This window comes from Salvia hispanica, chromosome 2 (genome assembly GCF_023119035.1).
Source record: "Salvia hispanica cultivar TCC Black 2014 chromosome 2, UniMelb_Shisp_WGS_1.0, whole genome shotgun sequence".
NCBI classification, from domain to species: domain Eukaryota; kingdom Viridiplantae; phylum Streptophyta; class Magnoliopsida; order Lamiales; family Lamiaceae; genus Salvia; species Salvia hispanica.
Window position 1 is genome coordinate 18,952,291 of NC_062966.1, and position 16,945 is coordinate 18,969,235.

Sequence of the window (16,945 nt, forward strand, 5' to 3'; positions counted from 1 at the left end):
CTTATCGATCTCTGAAACTGTCATACCATTAATTTTGTATTAGCTTGTGCACATGATCCCAGATTGATTCTCCTTTTCCATCTATACATTACTCATTATTTGCTGTCCACTTAAATTCATATAATGTAGTAGGAGTAATGCATAAGGTAAAAATAGGTTTCCTGATATAAATACAACATAAATAATGCATGACACCATGCAATTAGAAAATATTACTTATAATTAGTATGTAGTTTCTTGACATAAAAATTAAATTAAATCACATTTAATGAGCTATGTGTTCATGTGATGCAGTTATGCTCACATAACATAAAAACTGTCTAAATAAAATAAGGATTCAAACCTTATAACATCTTAAATCCTTAATCCTACCTAATAGTTAATATTAAAACACCACCACTCTCCATTCCCAAATAATAAAAAAAAAAACTCTTTCTATATTAATCCTATATTATTATTATAGTATTTCATTTGAAGTGTGAATATGGTGTCTAGTGTCTACTATATGAACAACATGAAATTTTAAAGAAAGTGTTTATTGGGTGGTGGTGTGGGTGATAGTAAAGATCACATGAATGCTTGCTAAAACAAAGGCAAAATGAAAAGAAGAGAAAGAGTAGAAAAAACTCAAAGCCAAATTGGAAAAAAAGTGGTGGTTACATATTACTAGTATTTTTATAAGATTCCATGCCCCACTTACTTGTCACTTGTCACCACAACCAAGAACCAACTCGCCCCTTCACCACAAATACAATCACCTCTTCTTGTTTTCTTCTACTAATCTTACATCTATTTGGCATCTTCCCCATCCCTCCCCTTGAAATGTGTGCTTCATTCTCTCTCTCTCTCTCAACATACAATTTCCAAAAATTTCAACTTCATTTGATCTATTTTCTCAATAATGATGGATTGCGATTATAGTGATAGCAACAGCATGATCAATGCTGCTACGAAATACAATGTATTATTGTTATTTTGGATGTTTGCTTCAACAAAAATCAATGTATCAACACTGTGGACTAATTTTGTGTGAAAAAATCTATCAGTATATAGTGTATAGAGTAATGTTTTACAAAGAGAAAAAAACCACATTCCTTCATTAAAATTACCTCCATCAACATTTTGGCCTCATCGAAAACACATCACTACTACTTTGTACACCAAATTAACCTAAACGTATCAAAACAAGAAATTTTAATATAGTTCATCATACTTGATGAAAATATTAAATTCAAATTCGAAATTTTAATTGAAATTTTGTTGGTCTAGCCAAGGCCAAAACCCTGCTTGATCATCCATCCCACAAAACATGTTGCAAAGGCTCTCTTCCTTGACACTTTGTTGGTCCAATTTCGGGCCCTGAATTTCGGGCTTGTGGAAGAGCTGCGCCACGCCATTGGGCCTGCCCATTGGCAACGCCACGGGCCTCGTCGCCATGGGGCTGTCGATGGCCGGAGCTCTAGAGATGTCGAGCTTTATTTCCGAGCTGTTTTCGCTTCTATTACTGCACGACCCTTCTGTTTCTTTGTTCAGATTTATGGATAAATCAGTTGTCTCCCTTGTTTTCAGCGCCATTATCTGCATAAATTATTTCAATTTAATTACTATGCTAAAAATAATGCTTTGTTGATGTGATAATTGTAATCAGTTTAACATAATTAGAAAGATGGGCTCAGAAATCATTGCAAACAGCATACTACTACTAAACAAGACAATAACTTATTTTTTAAAAATAAACTAAATTTCAGTTTTAATTATTTCAGATTAGTGACAAACTACATAGACCATAACCTAACAATTTACAACAACTAAAATCCAGATTTAAGGGCTTATGATCAATGGGGAAATTTAATTAAACATGAACAATAAAGCATGCATAATTTGATACAATAATTAAATAAGAGAAATAATAATTTAAACAAATTTACCTCAGCAAGAAGTTTATGGTTGTGGGCTTGAAGGGCATCATTTTCTGCCTTGACAGCATCAAACTGTCTCTTGAGAAGATCATAATCTTTCTCCAATTGCTTTGTTTTCCAACGGGCCCTTCTATTCTGAAACCATATGGCAATCTGTCTGGGCTGAAGCCCGAGGGCCCGGGCCAGCTGCATTTTCCTCTCGGGCTCAAGCTTGTTCCCCAGCTCGAAATTCTTCTCAAGAGTTTTCACTTGCTCCAAATTGAGTCTCCTCTTCTTCTCCCCAACCTGCGATCCGTCGTCGGATAATTCATCCTCGCCGTGATGGTTCATCTCTTCGCACGCGTCGAGGCCCGAGAAAGGCCCGTTTGATCTCTTCCCGAGCAATGAAGCCACACCTGCACCTTCCCAAACTAAGCCCTTAATTTTTATTGAAAAAAAAGGTGATTAAAGATATGTTTTTGTGGCCTTGTTTTCCAAAAGTGGAAATGGGTTTTTCAAGATTCATCGATATGGTCAAAAAGTTGTCGTCTTTTTTTACTTTTGTGATTTTTCTTGAAAAAAACACCAGAAAATAATGATAGCAATGATGAATAGGGATAGAAGAAGTTACCATGATATTGATCTTGGGGGGTGGAGGAAGGGATCAAGGGAGGTAGAGATGTAGAGGGATGTGTGTGATCATGATCTTGATGGGGAGTTTGCAGCATGAAATTGGGGTGGAAGAAGGCCATTTCAGTACTGCAAGTCATCAGAAAACTATAATACTACTGTTGCAGCAGCACATTCAGTGTGTGTGATATCATTTTTTTTTTTCTTTTGGAGAAAGAGATGTGTGTGTGAAAAGAGGGCTAAAAATATAATGTGTTTTGGTCTATATATTTGGCAATGGAGCTGGCTGGAAAAGAAAAATAAAAAGAAAAAGAAAAATTATGTGGTGAGATGCATTCATTGCTATAGCTTATATACCTTATCAAGAAAAAGGTAGAATTGTTTGTGTGTGTAGTTAGGGATGACTCCTTTTCAATTGTGTATTTTATTGAATATTTTACTTTTGCTACAAGTTAAAGATTAATTTACGTATGGTAATATATTTATATGTAGTTCAAATAATAAGTTTGATATAGTATGGGGGTGAAGTGGAATGCATATTTTTCTAGATTGACAGTTGTCATCGAAGTTGCAGACAGACTTTTTTGCGTAGGTTTGATTCTTTTCACTCATTGGGATATAAAAGTAGAAGTGGGTGACTTCAAAGAAAAAAAGAAAAAGAAAAGGACAGAGAAATTGAAATTGAAATATGCATATGGCTCCATATCATTCCAGATCCTGGATATATGGATGAGTTAATTTATTATATTTAATGCTGTCCGCGCAAGTTAATTGTGTGCATAATTGCGGGTAAATATACAAACTCATGCAAATTGTTTTATTTTTGTTTCTTAGTAAAAAAAAGTCTAGTAGTAGAAGTTTACAAAAGGTTTCAATTATGTTTCATTTTAGTATATTTATGTTATTTTAACTTTTTGTCTAGGTGGAATACAAAATGTTTCATCATTGTTTCATATTAGTACAAAAACTTAATTTGTCATTGTTTTATATTAGTACAATAAATTTCATCATTGTTTCATGTAAAGAGTTAACGACGTTCAAACATATATGGCATAATGTATTAAATTGAAAACGCGGATGAAACGTTTTGTTTGATTCATGTAAACTACAAACATTTTGTATCAATATGAAACTAAGTTAAAACACTTTGTATGAATTGTGCAATTATCCCGCATAATTGTGTTGTATTATCATGAGTAATTAGGGGGAACCAAGCGGACGTCCGCATGTGAGTGCCACCAGTAATGCTAAAACTCTACCAGAGATTATAATTAGGGTTTTAATTGCGTCTAAAATAGAAAATGACTGAAAGTTTCTTTATTTTATTATAATTATTCCTTAAGTTTTCAATAATTTATCTAGTGAGATAATTATTCCCTCAAACTTTCAGTAATATTCAATATTTAATCGTTTAATCTTTCTATTTGTATCATGATTTTTAATTGCATCAATAGTTCAAATCGTTTCTGAAGATCATGAGAGTAAAACAAGTGAAGTAAAGCACAAAACTACTCACATATATATATACATGGACAAATCCATAAATAGTATTCCAGCAACTTTTTATGAAAGACTACTGTTTTAGATTGGGTTAAGGAAATACTCCACCTTTTTCTAAAGGCTTCCAAGCCATTTATTTAAATACTCCTAATTCGTTTTTAATAAAATCTTTAATTATTCAAACTGTTGAAAAGAGATGGGCATGAAATTATGAAGGAAGACTAATTAAGATAGTAAAAACAGAAAAAGTTACTACTAGCTCCTTATATTTTGAGATTTTATATCTAGGAGTATTAAAAATATTTGTGTATAGGGAGTAGGGTAAATTGGAATTGAAATGAAAATGAAGAAATAGAAAAATGGATGAGAGAGATGGGAAGGGGGCAGAGTTTGCTACCTAACCTACCAACATATATCGTGCGCCTTCTCTCCCATCCCTTTATCTCTTCTCTGCAACACAAAACAATCACCATTCCAATTTTCCAAATCAAAATCACCCCTCATTTTATATCTATACTATGCTCCAAATATACATCTATTTCATTTCATTTCATCAATTTTTTTATAATTTTTTAAATTGATATGGATAGCATTTAGACCATGCATGTCGTGTTCAATATGATCCCTTTCGTTGCCCTACAAACCTGTTGTTGCCTTCCCCTTTCAATCTTTTTTTTAATTAGTGCCACGTCTCCCTCCCTCTCCATCAATCACACACACACTTTTTTTTCCACTCTATTCATTTATCAACTGTATCTACTTTTCATGTCTATTAAATTTTTTTTACATAACATATGATTGGAACTTGGTAGACAATCATATGTGTATTACTTTATTGCATCTTAATTTGCATGTCCTAATTTACTTGCCCTCTCTCTCTATATATATATACATATTGCATGATGATAGAGTGCGTCTAAATCTTGGATATATATAGTATGCATGCATGCCTTGGTTATTTTTCACGAAATCAATATTTATAATACCATCGTTCAAAAATTCACTCTTTTGTTTTTAGTAAATCGAATATCGGTTGGGCAATCAAAATCACATACTAATCAAACATGTCGTCTTTAACTCTTTATGGTGTTGATTATATTTATAATAATGTATTAATGTGGATATATTTTAGGCAAGTCCAAATATCGCGCAAGTAAATAAAAATGGTTATCAAACTCCAACATTACGAATTCAAATCTTTAGTCAAAAAAGTTTGTTTCATTGTTTCAAACAAATTGAAAAAAAAATACAGTGACAGAATTTGAATTGGACTCTTTTATCTCCACCCTAGACAATCGGACAAGAAATGTGTTTTGGAGTTTGGATTATAAATACTTAACTGTCCCTTTTTAAGAAATGAGAAATCCTGGCTGGAATTCCTTCCATGATTAAACAATAACATTAAAATTCCTATTTTTCAGGATACTTCGAAAAGATTTGTTATAATTTCCTAAAATAGAAGTATCATCCGTTTTTTATTATTGGGAACTCTCCAGGCAACATATATAAAACTATAAAATAATTATGACGGAAATTATAAAATGACTTGTATGATACAAAGAATGTTATCATAATTCAAATTAACAATATCCAAAAATTTAATAACCGGACATGTAGTACAACACATAAAGTGGACTCGAGAATATTACTGCATTAATTGAATAGTTGTTCATTTTACAAATAAACATAGTGTATGTGTGTGAAACTACAATAAAACCTTATAAATTGATGAAATATTTTTGTAATTGAATTAAAAAATATTCGCTAAAATGGACCCACTTTTGCTACGAAGAAGGCAAAGACAAAGTCGAATGGCTGTATCACATGTCTATATTAGTTGGAAGCACCATGGGGCTTCCCATTGGGTCCCACCTCTTCTCCTATCACTTCATCTCCATCTCCATGTATATTATTGATTCGTCTCCGGTTTAAATCTTATTAATACAAGTTACCTAAATATTAGTACCAAAGTAATACTCCCGACGTCCCTGAAAAATATATATGAATACTTGAGTTGACACGAGTTTTAATGCATAACTGGTAAAGTTAGAAAAATAGATAGAGAAAGTTTTTAAAGAATTGTTAGTAGATAATGGATATCAACTCATTAGAGATAAAATAGTTTTCAAAATTAGAATATTCAAAATAAGCGTCTGACTTTTAATACTACCATTCACTGTTAATATAAGTGTCTGACTTTTATTCTTCATTATCATAATTTTCAGTCATTCTCAGCAATATATCAACATACTATTAGTATTTTATATTTATGTGGAATATTGGTTGAGCATAAAATCAAAGAAGATTACATATTTAATTACGCCAATAGGGATAGGATCTTAAAATCCACATGCCTGAATCGCTCTTGTGAATTCTGATATAAGAATTATCAAAGCCCATGTGCCCTTCTTTTCTTGAAATCACTGTTTTCTTTTCTCCTTTTTAATTGAAAATGATTAGTCAACTACTAACATCCTCTAAAATACTAGTACTATGATAATAATCACATACACTATTATACTTGTTGGTTGTGGTAGGACAATTTGAAGCATGTTGATAAATGTAGTTAACCCAGTTCTGATTAATCTTATAGTTAGAAATCATATCTTGATGTTTAATTCTTTGTGGGGCGATGAGTGACAGCTTGCCGACTGATGATCGACGTGCGTTTGTTTCTGAATCTCTGACACCAAAAAATGGATTGGCCCACATTAAACACTATTTTTAGGGGGAAAAAACAAAATCAAAAAAAAAATTAAAAAATTTCAAAAGATCCAATCCAATCCAATCTGTGTTTATTTTCTCGATCGAATTACTGCAGACAGGATCTATTGATCAATGGTTAAGAGTCAATTATATCCACACGCAAAAAATAGTAAAAAGAAAAAGAAAAGAAAAATGGTGATGAACATTGAGTGCAAGCAAGAAAACCAAGAATTGACAGATATCTGCCTCAACTGGGGAATGTGAAGGAGACGAGAGATTCTCAAGGTACAGAAACAGAGGTATAAATATGCATTCAGTAAAAAACAGAAAGATGCTCAATAATGCAGCAGCCTGAAATAGTAAACTGTCTAATGTGGAAATTGTGTCTATTCATGGTTTACCTGAATACGACGATGATTCGACCAGAAACTGTTATCCAGTTTCCTGTTCAAGCAGCAATTACAACGATGGATATCAAGAGTGTCTCTCTGTATTATTCCCCAGAAGAGAACTTAGTAGGCATCTGTAGGTATCAATCACAGTTTCAGTTCGTTATGTGTTACAATTTTCATACATGAAAAGGGAGGATTCTGAAAGGACTTGTCACTAAGTTGTGTTACCAGATACTATGAATTTCATTTGCAACTGTTATTATATCCCCAATGATTATGTTGACAGATTTCACATATAAGAACTACAGTAGCACGTTATCTATATCCCATCTACGCTTTTTACTACATCCGGAAATAGACCTATAGTATACTATACTTACTGTATAATCCCCTTGCTAGGGGAAAAATTGAATGAATGTGTGGAATCTCATCTCTCTCTCAGAAATAATATGTGCATTCTTGGCCTCACGGTGTGTGTGTGTGTGATCGTGTACAAGTTCCCTGTCCTAGCGTGGAACTATTGGCGAGTTGAATTGAATCGTCTGGGAAAATTGATCAACCAAAATGGAAACCAGTAGATTTAAAGTTACTAGAAAGATTTGGAAGCTTGCGAACTGCGATAACACCAGCTGCCAGGGCGCTGACTGATGCTAAGACGAATGCTGGTATGTTACCACCACCAAATAAAGCATCCCATGGACCGGCACCAAGGGATATGATCATCTAAAAACAAAAAGAAGCTCATCAAGCTTGACCATATTTGGTGAAGAAAACAGGCAGTCACTGGAGATAATTTAATTGCAGCACAATTAGGTTATCAAAATGGTCGGGCTGTGATTGGCATTCAAGTTAGGCAAGGGAGTTATGGACAAGTATGCTGTAACTACCTGAGGTATCACAATTGCAAGATTTAGAACTCCAATCGCCAGTCCTGGAACAAAAGGTACAGCAATTGAAATCAAACAAGCAGTTCCTCAATTATCAGAGATAAGAAATGTAAATGGTGTAAATACCTTGTCCACCTCCTGAATCAGCAGTCAATTCCGCAGTGACAGAAAAGGGTACACTATAAGTGATCTAAAACAAAAGTTAAAAACATCAATAGGAAACTGGTGGTGCTATCATGCCTTTTGAAATGGAGATGAGCAATTTAGAATCCATTCTATCTTCTCTAGCAAAAAAACGATTAAAAGTTGTGGCTAAGTATAGCATCTGAATACTTACAGCAAGAGGAATACCAAGAATTGCAAAAATCACCAAAGATGCAACCTTAGTAGTTTCATTGGCACCAATAACATGCTGAACCCCATCAGAATATTGTCTCAGAGATACCAAGCTAATAAGTGCAGTGCCAGCCATGCACACAAACACAATAATGTTGCTACCAGCCCAGACTAGTCTAGCTCCAAGCCACTGACACATTGGATCGATAAAGAAAGAGCAGATACCCAGAACAACCTGTGCATGCAAAAGAAAAGAGAAAACAACTAAATACAGACCCCAACACAATATGCATGAACTGGCCAGATATTAAGTATACAATTCTTGCTGCTAGGATCTATACAAAGGCCTAAAAATGGTATACTGATGCTTGATTTGAGTTCTTACAGAATTCAATAGCAAACCAAATGCACCTTCTCTGACACCTTGATTATAAGCTTGAACTTCATTAGGCTCTCCTTTTGGATCACCGTGGAAAACTTCTCTCCCCATCCAATCAGTGTCAAAGAGAAAAAAGGGAAACCAAGACAACTATCGGAACAGGAACATGGTGAAAATTAGAATTGACATTAAACAAGGCAACTTTAAAGCACTGGAAAGAACGCATACCCAAGTCAAAGCCATGACAACCAGCACTGAGTGCATTGCTGGAGGCAAATGACGTAAGCTGGTGAGTAGATTCACCAAAACTGCCCCAGGACTGTCACTAAAAGTATCCTCGATGCTATTTTGATCCTTCTGTTCTCCAGCATCGCCCGCTGTGTAATGACTCTCAGACTTATTTTCTAATGTATGGTGACTGGATGCTGAATCAATTTTTGATTTCGAAAGGTCAGATCCATTTATTTGATGATCATCCAAGAGAGGAGCAGAATCTGATAAACGGTGCTGTGTATGCGTCAGTGGTACTTCTTTTGCAAAGAAGAGGGTCACAAGCGTACAAAGAGAAAGGAAGACCTGCAGAAAGTTCAACTTTAGATATGCAAAAAGCGTAAGAAAAAATAACTGCATTTACGGCGCATAGGCATGTTAGAATTCATTCAGTCACTTCACATAAAGTGGGTAAAGTAACAAAGCTCATACAAAGAATAATTCTAACCAAAAATCAGACTGAATAGTACCGACGCATGGTCTTGTATATAACAAAAAAATAAGAAGAAAAGCATAATGTAAAGTTATATCATGCTGTAATTTCAAATGTGATGTAAATCAAAGAATTTAAATTTCAATTCATAAACTGATAGAGGGATTTCCAAAATGAGAAATGCGCAAAAAGTTCTCATTTATTTCTCAACTAAATGTCAGATATTGATCAAATAGCCAATGATTCAAAGGACAAGTCGAAAGAAATGAAAAATTTTCAGGGGTCATCACAATTCAATTCAATTCAATTCACAACATCGCAAGGAAATACTGTACTCCTAATCCCTTAACTACTCACCACTGCAACCAAAAATGCTGCTTTGAGATTCCCACAAGGTTCACAACAAGCTCTGCTTGTCAAGAATGGAAACCATCTGCTCACAAACACAAGATTATATGCAATCAGTAAAAGACCAGTTCATAAATTAAGGGCTTGAGTGATGGAAGCATATTTGCAATATAGATCAGCTCTGAGTGTACCATCTCATAATTGTAAGGCAAATCCTGGCTAATAAATAGCATCAAAAAGCATAACAAACACTTTTATGAAACATCACCTGTGCCAGTTTCCGCTAGAACCAGCAGAGAACCCTAGAATGTTTCCAACAGCCATCCAGGAGCAAAATATGGCATTTGCCGAATTTCTCTGATCTGGACCTGCAAAAGGAAGAAGATATATCAAGGTTAGATAAGCAGAGAGAACATGTCTTTCTTCAGAACAGATCTACATCGGTGGACCTTGTGGGGTGAGAATTCATAAGAAAATGAAATGTAGTCAAAGAATGTTTCATATTGGCCTGTTGTTGCGAATTGGTAGCTTCATGTGCTTCACTATTCAATGAGATTATTAAGGTTCTTTATACTTGGGACTCGAAGTTGATCCAAACATGGTGCACACTACCAAGGAGGACCAGAAAAGAAGAAGCTATATCCAATAAAGTGGCAGTGAGAAGAATAATAATTTAATGGGAACAAAAGAAGATAAAAAAGAAGGAAGTTTGCAGTTGTACTGTTGTAGTAACTAATTCTTCAAATGCTGATATTCGTAGTCGAGAAAATGATCAACGAATTTGAAGTTACAGTGCATACTATGAGATAATTACCATATAGTGCATAGCACCGAAAGATGTAATCTGTAACCACCCTCAAACATATTACGTCAAGTGTTAACTGGGGTGATATGTTGTCAAACTTATTATAGGCCCAATTTATCCAATTAACATTTGGTAAAATTAAAAACAAACCTCCTTTTTCTATTAATAGCATCCGAGCACAGAGAGACAATTACCTGATAAATCAGCTAGGAGAGCTCGAGCAGGACCCTGCATACAATAAAAACAATTATTTTGGGGTTTATTGGCTAAAAAAGGGTAGTAGGAAACCCCTCCTATCCAATATATTCAAACCATCACCTGCACAGTGTTGTTTGCAAGGTCTAGCATCCAAAATCCAATCACAAAGATGAAAGCTGCCCTGGTACGAGTACCTTCAAACGTGCTGCATTTTTCATGAGCAGTTTATTCTCATTTTCTTTGGACATGAGATAAAGAGAAAATAGAAAGCTAGTATGAGAACTCAAAAACCTGCAATGCTCCTTTGTATCCCCCAATATGTAACCAATGTCTGCGGAATACCCGATTATTACGACCTAACATTAGGCAAGGTAGTTAGCAGTATGATAAATAGCCTCAACGTAATAATGGGATTCACAAGATACTTACAGCAACAGAGATCATCAGTGACCCAACTAAAATAAATGGTCTCCGTCTGCCATACTTGGAAGTGCATTTGTCGCTCCATATTCCAACACATGGTTGAACCTGTCCAAGAAAACTGCAGCTCAATTTTCTAACAGAAGATTAAATATAGCACATGATATCATTACACTACACTATTTATCAAAATTATTGATGGAAACAAGCTACAGCACTCAACTAGTCAGATGTATGCAGACAAGTTGAAATAGTGCATGTGTACAAGGACTTTCTTCAGTTTGTGAAGTGCTATTGTGCTTTTGTGGCTGGTAAATTTGCATCAGTAAGTAAATCATCTAAAATCCTTGATTGTATCAAGTCATTTACGCTTAGCTCTTGCCACCTTTATCAACAAAACCTTGAATTGAGGTTGTTATAGAAACAGGTTACTCAAAGTTTCAGTCCAGAATAAGCTATGGTAACAGCACATCCCATGTATCATTATGCTCCGTAGTTATGATTAGAATTAGCACAAGTAAATCACCATCACTTAATCTTGAACAAGTATAAAACATTAAACAACACTATTGCAAAGTAGTACCTACTTTTTCAAATGCACACTAAGGGTACAGCAGGACAGGGAGAAGGTCTGAAGTTGTATCTCTTTCTCTACATATGTCGAATCACCACAGCAGAATAACGATCTCATCTAATAAGCGTAAAATCGAAGTTTGGAGGACATATATACATCTTATATCGCCAGAGTGAGCAGTTCAATAACGCCTAAGCTCAACATTCTCTTCACTAATTCTAAAAATATTTCAGGATTTATCATATCATGATGCATCTACTCAGTCGATAAATCATTAAGTATATATTCGAGAATAATAAAAATTAAAGTAAATATGCAATTACCTGAACATAAGGAGTGAGGAGAGAAAGCTGAAGTGCCCAACCAAACTGTACACCTGCGGCGACCGTACAGCTGAGGATCAGCGTCAATAAGCTGCAAGTATTCGGCGGCGGAATATGGTGATCAGTATCCTGCCGCGAATCTCCGGCATCGGATGCTCCCGGCGGCGAAGATGAATTATGGATCTGCCGATGCTCCCACTCGTCGGCACCTACTAGTTCGACTTCCTGCTTCAAATTTCTGTACGGAACTCTGATCGAAGCCGCATCCATTATTTTGTGAAATTGTGTTTGAATCACATAAATGTGAGAATGATCCGATTGAATTTGAGGGTTCCGGAAATGCTGTGTACAGTATGACTTTGTAAGATTTGGGGGGAATATAAGCGCGTTGTGGATCAAGTATGTTAAATTTTGCGTGCGATTGTGGTTTGTGGGAGTTGAGATATGTTGCTCTGTTTCGCAAAAGCTTGCTGAAGATGGAGCAGTTTGAGGTTTCTGATCCGGAGCGGGTCTGGGTCTGGGTCTGGGTCTGGGTCTACCCAACTGACCTTATAAGGTTGATTACATTATTATAACAGAATTCTTTGGGAATTTTAATGTATAAATTATAGCACAATTCTTTGTGAATTTTTAACGCGTGAGTCTATAAATTGTACTGTGCATTATGTTAGTAATTGCTTTCGTCCCATTTATTGCGTAAAACTGTAAATTAATTAGAGTAAGCCTTCACAACGGGTGACCGTGACACGAACCCGTGTAACAGCCACGTGGCCTAGGATGGCGTAACGATGCAATAAAATGTACTCCTCCATAGTAGTAATGTTTCTTTTGAAAGCAAAGTTGCGAAATTGACTAGTATTAGTACTCCTACTGCTTAATCCTTCCGTCTCATTCAAGATATCACATTTCCCTTTGTGTTTGTCTCAATTAAGATGATCACTTCCCAATTTTAGAAATAACCTTCTCTACCCTCTTTTCTCATTAAAATATTCAACTATCTTTTTCTTTCTACTCTAAAATCCAGTGTCACTCAAGAATGTGGTCATTTTAAGTGAGACGGAGGGAGTATTAAATAGAGGTAATAACTATACTACTTTGCATATAGAGGTGGCTTTTTCTCCAAGGGAGACGTGAACTCACCGATAGATAGCCGGACACAGGGAAAGTTTGAGCTTTCACTACAAATAAATTTCTTCCACTAAACGCCTTGAAGATTTTGTGGTAAAATCCCGTATTTAGGGAAAAAAAATATGCCCCCAACATTATTTCTGCATTTTCAGGTGCATGTGTGTGGAGATGTATATCAGTTGTAACAAAAAGTTCCTATTTTTGCATTTTAACTTAGATGTAATATATGATGTCACAGGAGTTCCATAATACTCGACGATACATATAGATAACAAAGGAGACATACGAACAACAGGCTCCTATTTGTTGACACCATGAGCACCCATGTTGGCTGCGGCCTGAGAAGCTCTGCTCAGAGCGCCCGATACCCAAAGAGCTCCTCGGGAAAAGTAACTACTGTTAATGACAGCATTTGCAGCAGAAGCTGCAGTCCTTCCGGTTGCAGATATGGCCGTTCTTGTAGTATCTGTGATATGGTATGTTTGGTCCACGGATTTCGCTGCTTCAACCCCAGCAAATATCTTATCAGTTAGCCCCATTCTTTCACTCAGCTCAGCAACCTTGGCTACTGCTGTTGCTGATACCTGATGGGATTCGTCCAAGGCTTTTGCCTTGCTAAACGCATCTTTTCCCAGCACGTATCCTTTAGCCGCCATTGTTTTCACCACGTTTTGAGCTAGAGATACGGCTTCCCCAGCAGATGGAACAGCTCGGGGGGCTCGAGAGTCCTGTCTCTCAGACAAATTCAACGAGATTAGACACAAGAAGCCAAGATCAACTGATAGTATCAACTGGGTGTAGGGGAAATTACACTTGAACTGCTTTCTTCTTCAATTTTCCATGTAGAACGGTTCCACATATCATAGTCATCTTCGTAATGTCCCCATCGGGTTATGCAAACAGGTTGATCAACAATAGTAGCTCCCTATAAAAGAATCCAATTACATGAATGAGGAACTCGCATGAAAACACATAATTATGTAGCTGCACGAGCATCAACATTGACCGCAAAAAATATTAAAATATGTGACAATTGTAATAAATTCAATAACACATCGTTAAAGAAGACAAATCTATTGATAAGTTGTGCATAGGATTGAACAAAATATCGAGGTTTGGTTCGTTGACGTTAGACTGGTTTACAGTTTAACCATCCTAGCACAAAATGAAAAATCTAAAAATCAGCTTACACTGAGCAGGACAGCAGTTTCCAAAGCATGGGGGTTCTTGAACGTCACATAGGCCGTGGATGCATGCTCACCAGCTCTGTTTTTTTGTCAACCACAGAAAGCAAATCCCAAGAGATTTAGGGGCTATATATGCATAAATAATAGCACAAGATATACTTGTCCAAAATTTAATCATTAGTAGCTGATAACTTCTGGCAAGGGGGTAAAATCTAAATATAGAGAAAAGGTTTTTCTACTCTAATAATTACTGTGCAAAGATAATTGGCAATTGCATTTGGTGCCCAGGTAGAGAATATAGTTGGCTGAGTGTAATAATTTGTGTGAAAACTCCATTAGTTGTTTTGATGGTAAAACATAATACTGATAATCTCAAGAAATTGATACTCCAAGACAAAACTGCTCCCTCATCAGCAAATACACTTTTTCCTTTTAGATTGGTTAATTAGCTTTGTAACAATAGTACGATCGTATATTTTTTCAAACTACCAATCCTGAACGTCATCACACACATAGAAAGGATGTAACTCCAGGATGTTTAGACACACAACTACATGCACACAGACAGAGGAACTAAAGATATTTGATAAGTCTGTATGAAAGATTTAATTCCAAGGTTGATGTAGAGAATCATAATAGTGATTGGTACTATATGAGATTACCTGACAATTTCAACATGGTCAATTGCACCACAGAAAGAAAAAAAATCAAAGACATCCTTCTCAGTCGCTTTAGATGACAAACTTGTAACTTCTGCAGTATAATCAGTTGGGCTCATTTCTGAGACAAATGAGTGTCCCTAAAAAGAGTTAACTAATGGGTTAGAACATTCTCAATAGCATTAACCACTAACTACAACGTAGCAACCATTTCACATATAGACTTAAGGGGAGGTATAAGCATTTCAGTAGTTCTACAGTGAGATAGATATAGCTTCCTAATGCATAAAGCAATTAATATCTCGTGAAAGATAATGTGCTTATGCCAGAATACATAATATATTGACCATGGTGTTGTTTCCAGAAACAACTCATTCATAATAAAATTGCATGAGCTCAGCCTATGGAAAAATATCGTCAGTGGCGTTTTACATGCAATTATGTGTCTCAGTCAACATATTCCTGGCAAAAAATGATTGAGAAAATATAGATACTCCTACTTCACAGCTCGGTGATGCTTCATGTTAAACCAGCCCAACTCCAGGAAGTTGGCTATCATACCTGCCTCAACTGTATGATTTCTATAATAAAACGATTAAACGAGTAATAGAATGATAACCAAGGCATTGTTTACACAGCTTTCAACTAACTCATTCAGTCAATCACCTCCTGTACACGAAAGTTTCTCCATAAGTTGACGTATAGCCTGAACAATAACTTTATTTCTAAAGAAAAGATTACTCGAAGAGACAGTCCTATATGATCTTCTGGTCAAACAAATTTAAGCAATGTATTGCCATCACCATAATACACATTCGAATCAATCATGCAGAATTAGCAAAATATTTGACTAAATATCATGAGATGCTAAGAGCTTAAACTTATTAAATCTTCCAAAAAGGATAACAGTCAATCACACACATCTTAAACTTCCAGTACAATGCCGAATAAGAAAATTCCCAATTTCAACAGCAGCGGAGAAAATTAAGAGCAAAAACTGAACGATCAAATAACCAAGCATATTGTATTTAAAATGCAAGCAAATTAAGAACTCGAAATCAGAAAACAAAAAATTCCACCTATAAAAAGCCGAAAAATAAGCGGTGATTTGAAACTTGCACACAATAGAAACAAAGAGCTGAAGATCAAGAATCAACAAATTTCAATTTAAAATATAATATTCGAGCAATTTCGAAATAATTTTGCAACCTCACCTTTTTGCAGATTACCTAATTAGAGGAGAAGGTTGGGTGGATTGCAGATGATGATTCGTGAAGACAGAGACTGTGCACAGTGGAGCTTTGAGTGTTTAATTTTCAGCTTATTATATAAACGGGTCTCTAATCTTTTCGTTGGGGTCCCTGGACTTGTCATTATTTAGCATTTTAGACCGTCAAAAATCAAAGTAATCGTTTTCTATTCAATATGTGGCAACTAAAAAGAAACTACGTAAAGTTAAGTCCACCCACTTTTCTTTATAATTCATGAATTCTAAAGATTAAATTAACGCTTTTAAAAGTACTAGTTTAAACCCGAAAAAGGATCATCTACGTACAACATTTGCTACATTGTTCATCCACCATTATAAAAGTGAACAAATGGATCCTATGTAGAAAAAGAACCCTTCTTCCAACACAACCACTCCCATACTCATCCATCTTCTCTCTAATTCTTTTCTCATTTGTCTTCACCACCACCGCTCGCCTACCAGCGTTGCGTTGCATCAAGTCGCATCCACAATCGCCATTGTCCATCAGTCTCAATCTCATCTCAAAACTTCTCTCTCGGTTTTCTTCAAATTTATCACCACCGCCATCGTCTTCCATCGTTGCATTGCTTGCATCACTTTTATGGGACGAGCTAAAATGACAA

At 35.6% G+C, this 16,945-nt stretch overlaps 3 protein-coding genes across 8 annotated transcripts; all 3 read right to left on the reverse strand.

Moving 5' to 3' along the window:
* Window positions 1–1,067: 1,067 nt before the first annotated feature.
* On the reverse strand, window positions 1,068–2,781 carry LOC125204080 (homeobox-leucine zipper protein ATHB-13-like). Of its 3 annotated transcripts, none has more exons than XM_048102627.1 (3): window positions 2,530–2,781; window positions 1,929–2,314; window positions 1,068–1,578 (listed from the first exon to the last, which is right to left on the reverse strand). In XM_048102627.1, exons 1-3 carry the CDS (start codon window positions 2,666–2,668, stop codon window positions 1,246–1,248), a joined length of 858 nt encoding a protein of 285 aa, XP_047958584.1. In that variant the 5' UTR covers window positions 2,669–2,781; the 3' UTR covers window positions 1,068–1,245. The 3 variants fall into 3 exon arrangements, with proteins under 3 accessions (XP_047958584.1, XP_047958583.1, XP_047958582.1); XM_048102626.1 differs by having other exon boundaries at window positions 1,929–2,320; XM_048102625.1 differs by having other exon boundaries at window positions 1,929–2,329.
* Window positions 2,782–6,944: 4,163 nt separating this feature from the next.
* Window positions 6,945–12,629, reverse strand: LOC125208166 (sucrose transport protein SUC3). Of its 3 annotated transcripts, none has more exons than XM_048107740.1 (13): window positions 12,100–12,626; window positions 11,212–11,310; window positions 11,074–11,138; window positions 10,903–10,987; window positions 10,779–10,812; window positions 10,048–10,147; window positions 9,789–9,864; window positions 8,957–9,304; window positions 8,735–8,878; window positions 8,351–8,584; window positions 8,140–8,203; window positions 8,014–8,057; window positions 6,945–7,849 (listed from the first exon to the last, which is right to left on the reverse strand). In XM_048107740.1, the coding sequence occupies exons 1-13, from the start codon at window positions 12,367–12,369 to the stop codon at window positions 7,682–7,684; spliced, it is 1,731 nt and encodes a 576-aa protein (XP_047963697.1). In that variant the 5' UTR covers window positions 12,370–12,626; the 3' UTR covers window positions 6,945–7,681. The 3 variants fall into 3 exon arrangements, with proteins under 3 accessions (XP_047963697.1, XP_047963700.1, XP_047963699.1); XM_048107742.1 differs by having other exon boundaries at window positions 7,710–7,849; window positions 8,140–8,151; window positions 12,100–12,629; XM_048107743.1 differs by lacking the exon at window positions 12,100–12,626 and having other exon boundaries at window positions 11,074–11,113; window positions 11,212–11,278.
* Window positions 12,630–13,406: 777 nt separating this feature from the next.
* LOC125203745 (binding partner of ACD11 1) lies at window positions 13,407–16,410 on the reverse strand. 2 transcript variants are annotated; one of them, XM_048102175.1, is made up of 5 exons: window positions 16,288–16,410; window positions 15,077–15,213; window positions 14,418–14,493; window positions 14,039–14,152; window positions 13,407–13,955 (listed from the first exon to the last, which is right to left on the reverse strand). In XM_048102175.1, exons 2-5 carry the CDS (start codon window positions 15,190–15,192, stop codon window positions 13,527–13,529), a joined length of 735 nt encoding a protein of 244 aa, XP_047958132.1. In that variant the 5' UTR covers window positions 15,193–15,213; window positions 16,288–16,410; the 3' UTR covers window positions 13,407–13,526. The 2 variants fall into 2 exon arrangements, with proteins under 2 accessions (XP_047958132.1, XP_047958133.1); XM_048102176.1 differs by having other exon boundaries at window positions 16,303–16,392.
* Between the last annotated feature and the right edge of the window lie 535 nt (window positions 16,411–16,945).

Coding starts and splice junctions, on each gene's coding strand:
- LOC125204080 (XM_048102625.1), bottom strand. CDS start 2,668: ATGACTTGCAGTACTGAAATGGCCTTCTTCCACCCCAATTTCATGCTG. Junction 2,330..2,529: donor CCCCCAAGATCAATATCATG/GTAACTTCTTCT, acceptor TTAAGGGCTTAG/TTTGGGAAGGTGCAGGTGTG. Junction 1,579..1,928: donor ACCATAAACTTCTTGCTGAG/GTAAATTTGTTT, acceptor TAATTTATGCAG/ATAATGGCGCTGAAAACAAG.
- LOC125208166 (XM_048107740.1), bottom strand. CDS start 12,369: ATGGATGCGGCTTCGATCAGAGTTCCGTACAGAAATTTGAAGCAGGAA. Junction 10,988..11,073: donor GATACAAAGGAGCATTGCAG/GTTTTTGAGTTC, acceptor TGAAAAATGCAG/CACGTTTGAAGGTACTCGTA. Junction 8,585..8,734: donor TTGGTTTGCTATTGAATTCT/GTAAGAACTCAA, acceptor TTGCATGCACAG/GTTGTTCTGGGTATCTGCTC.
- LOC125203745 (XM_048102175.1), bottom strand. CDS start 15,192: ATGAGCCCAACTGATTATACTGCAGAAGTTACAAGTTTGTCATCTAAA. Junction 14,153..14,417: donor AAACTGCTGTCCTGCTCAGT/GTAAGCTGATTT, acceptor ATTCTTTTATAG/GGAGCTACTATTGTTGATCA. Junction 13,956..14,038: donor AAGAAGAAAGCAGTTCAAGT/GTAATTTCCCCT, acceptor TCTGAGAGACAG/GACTCTCGAGCCCCCCGAGC.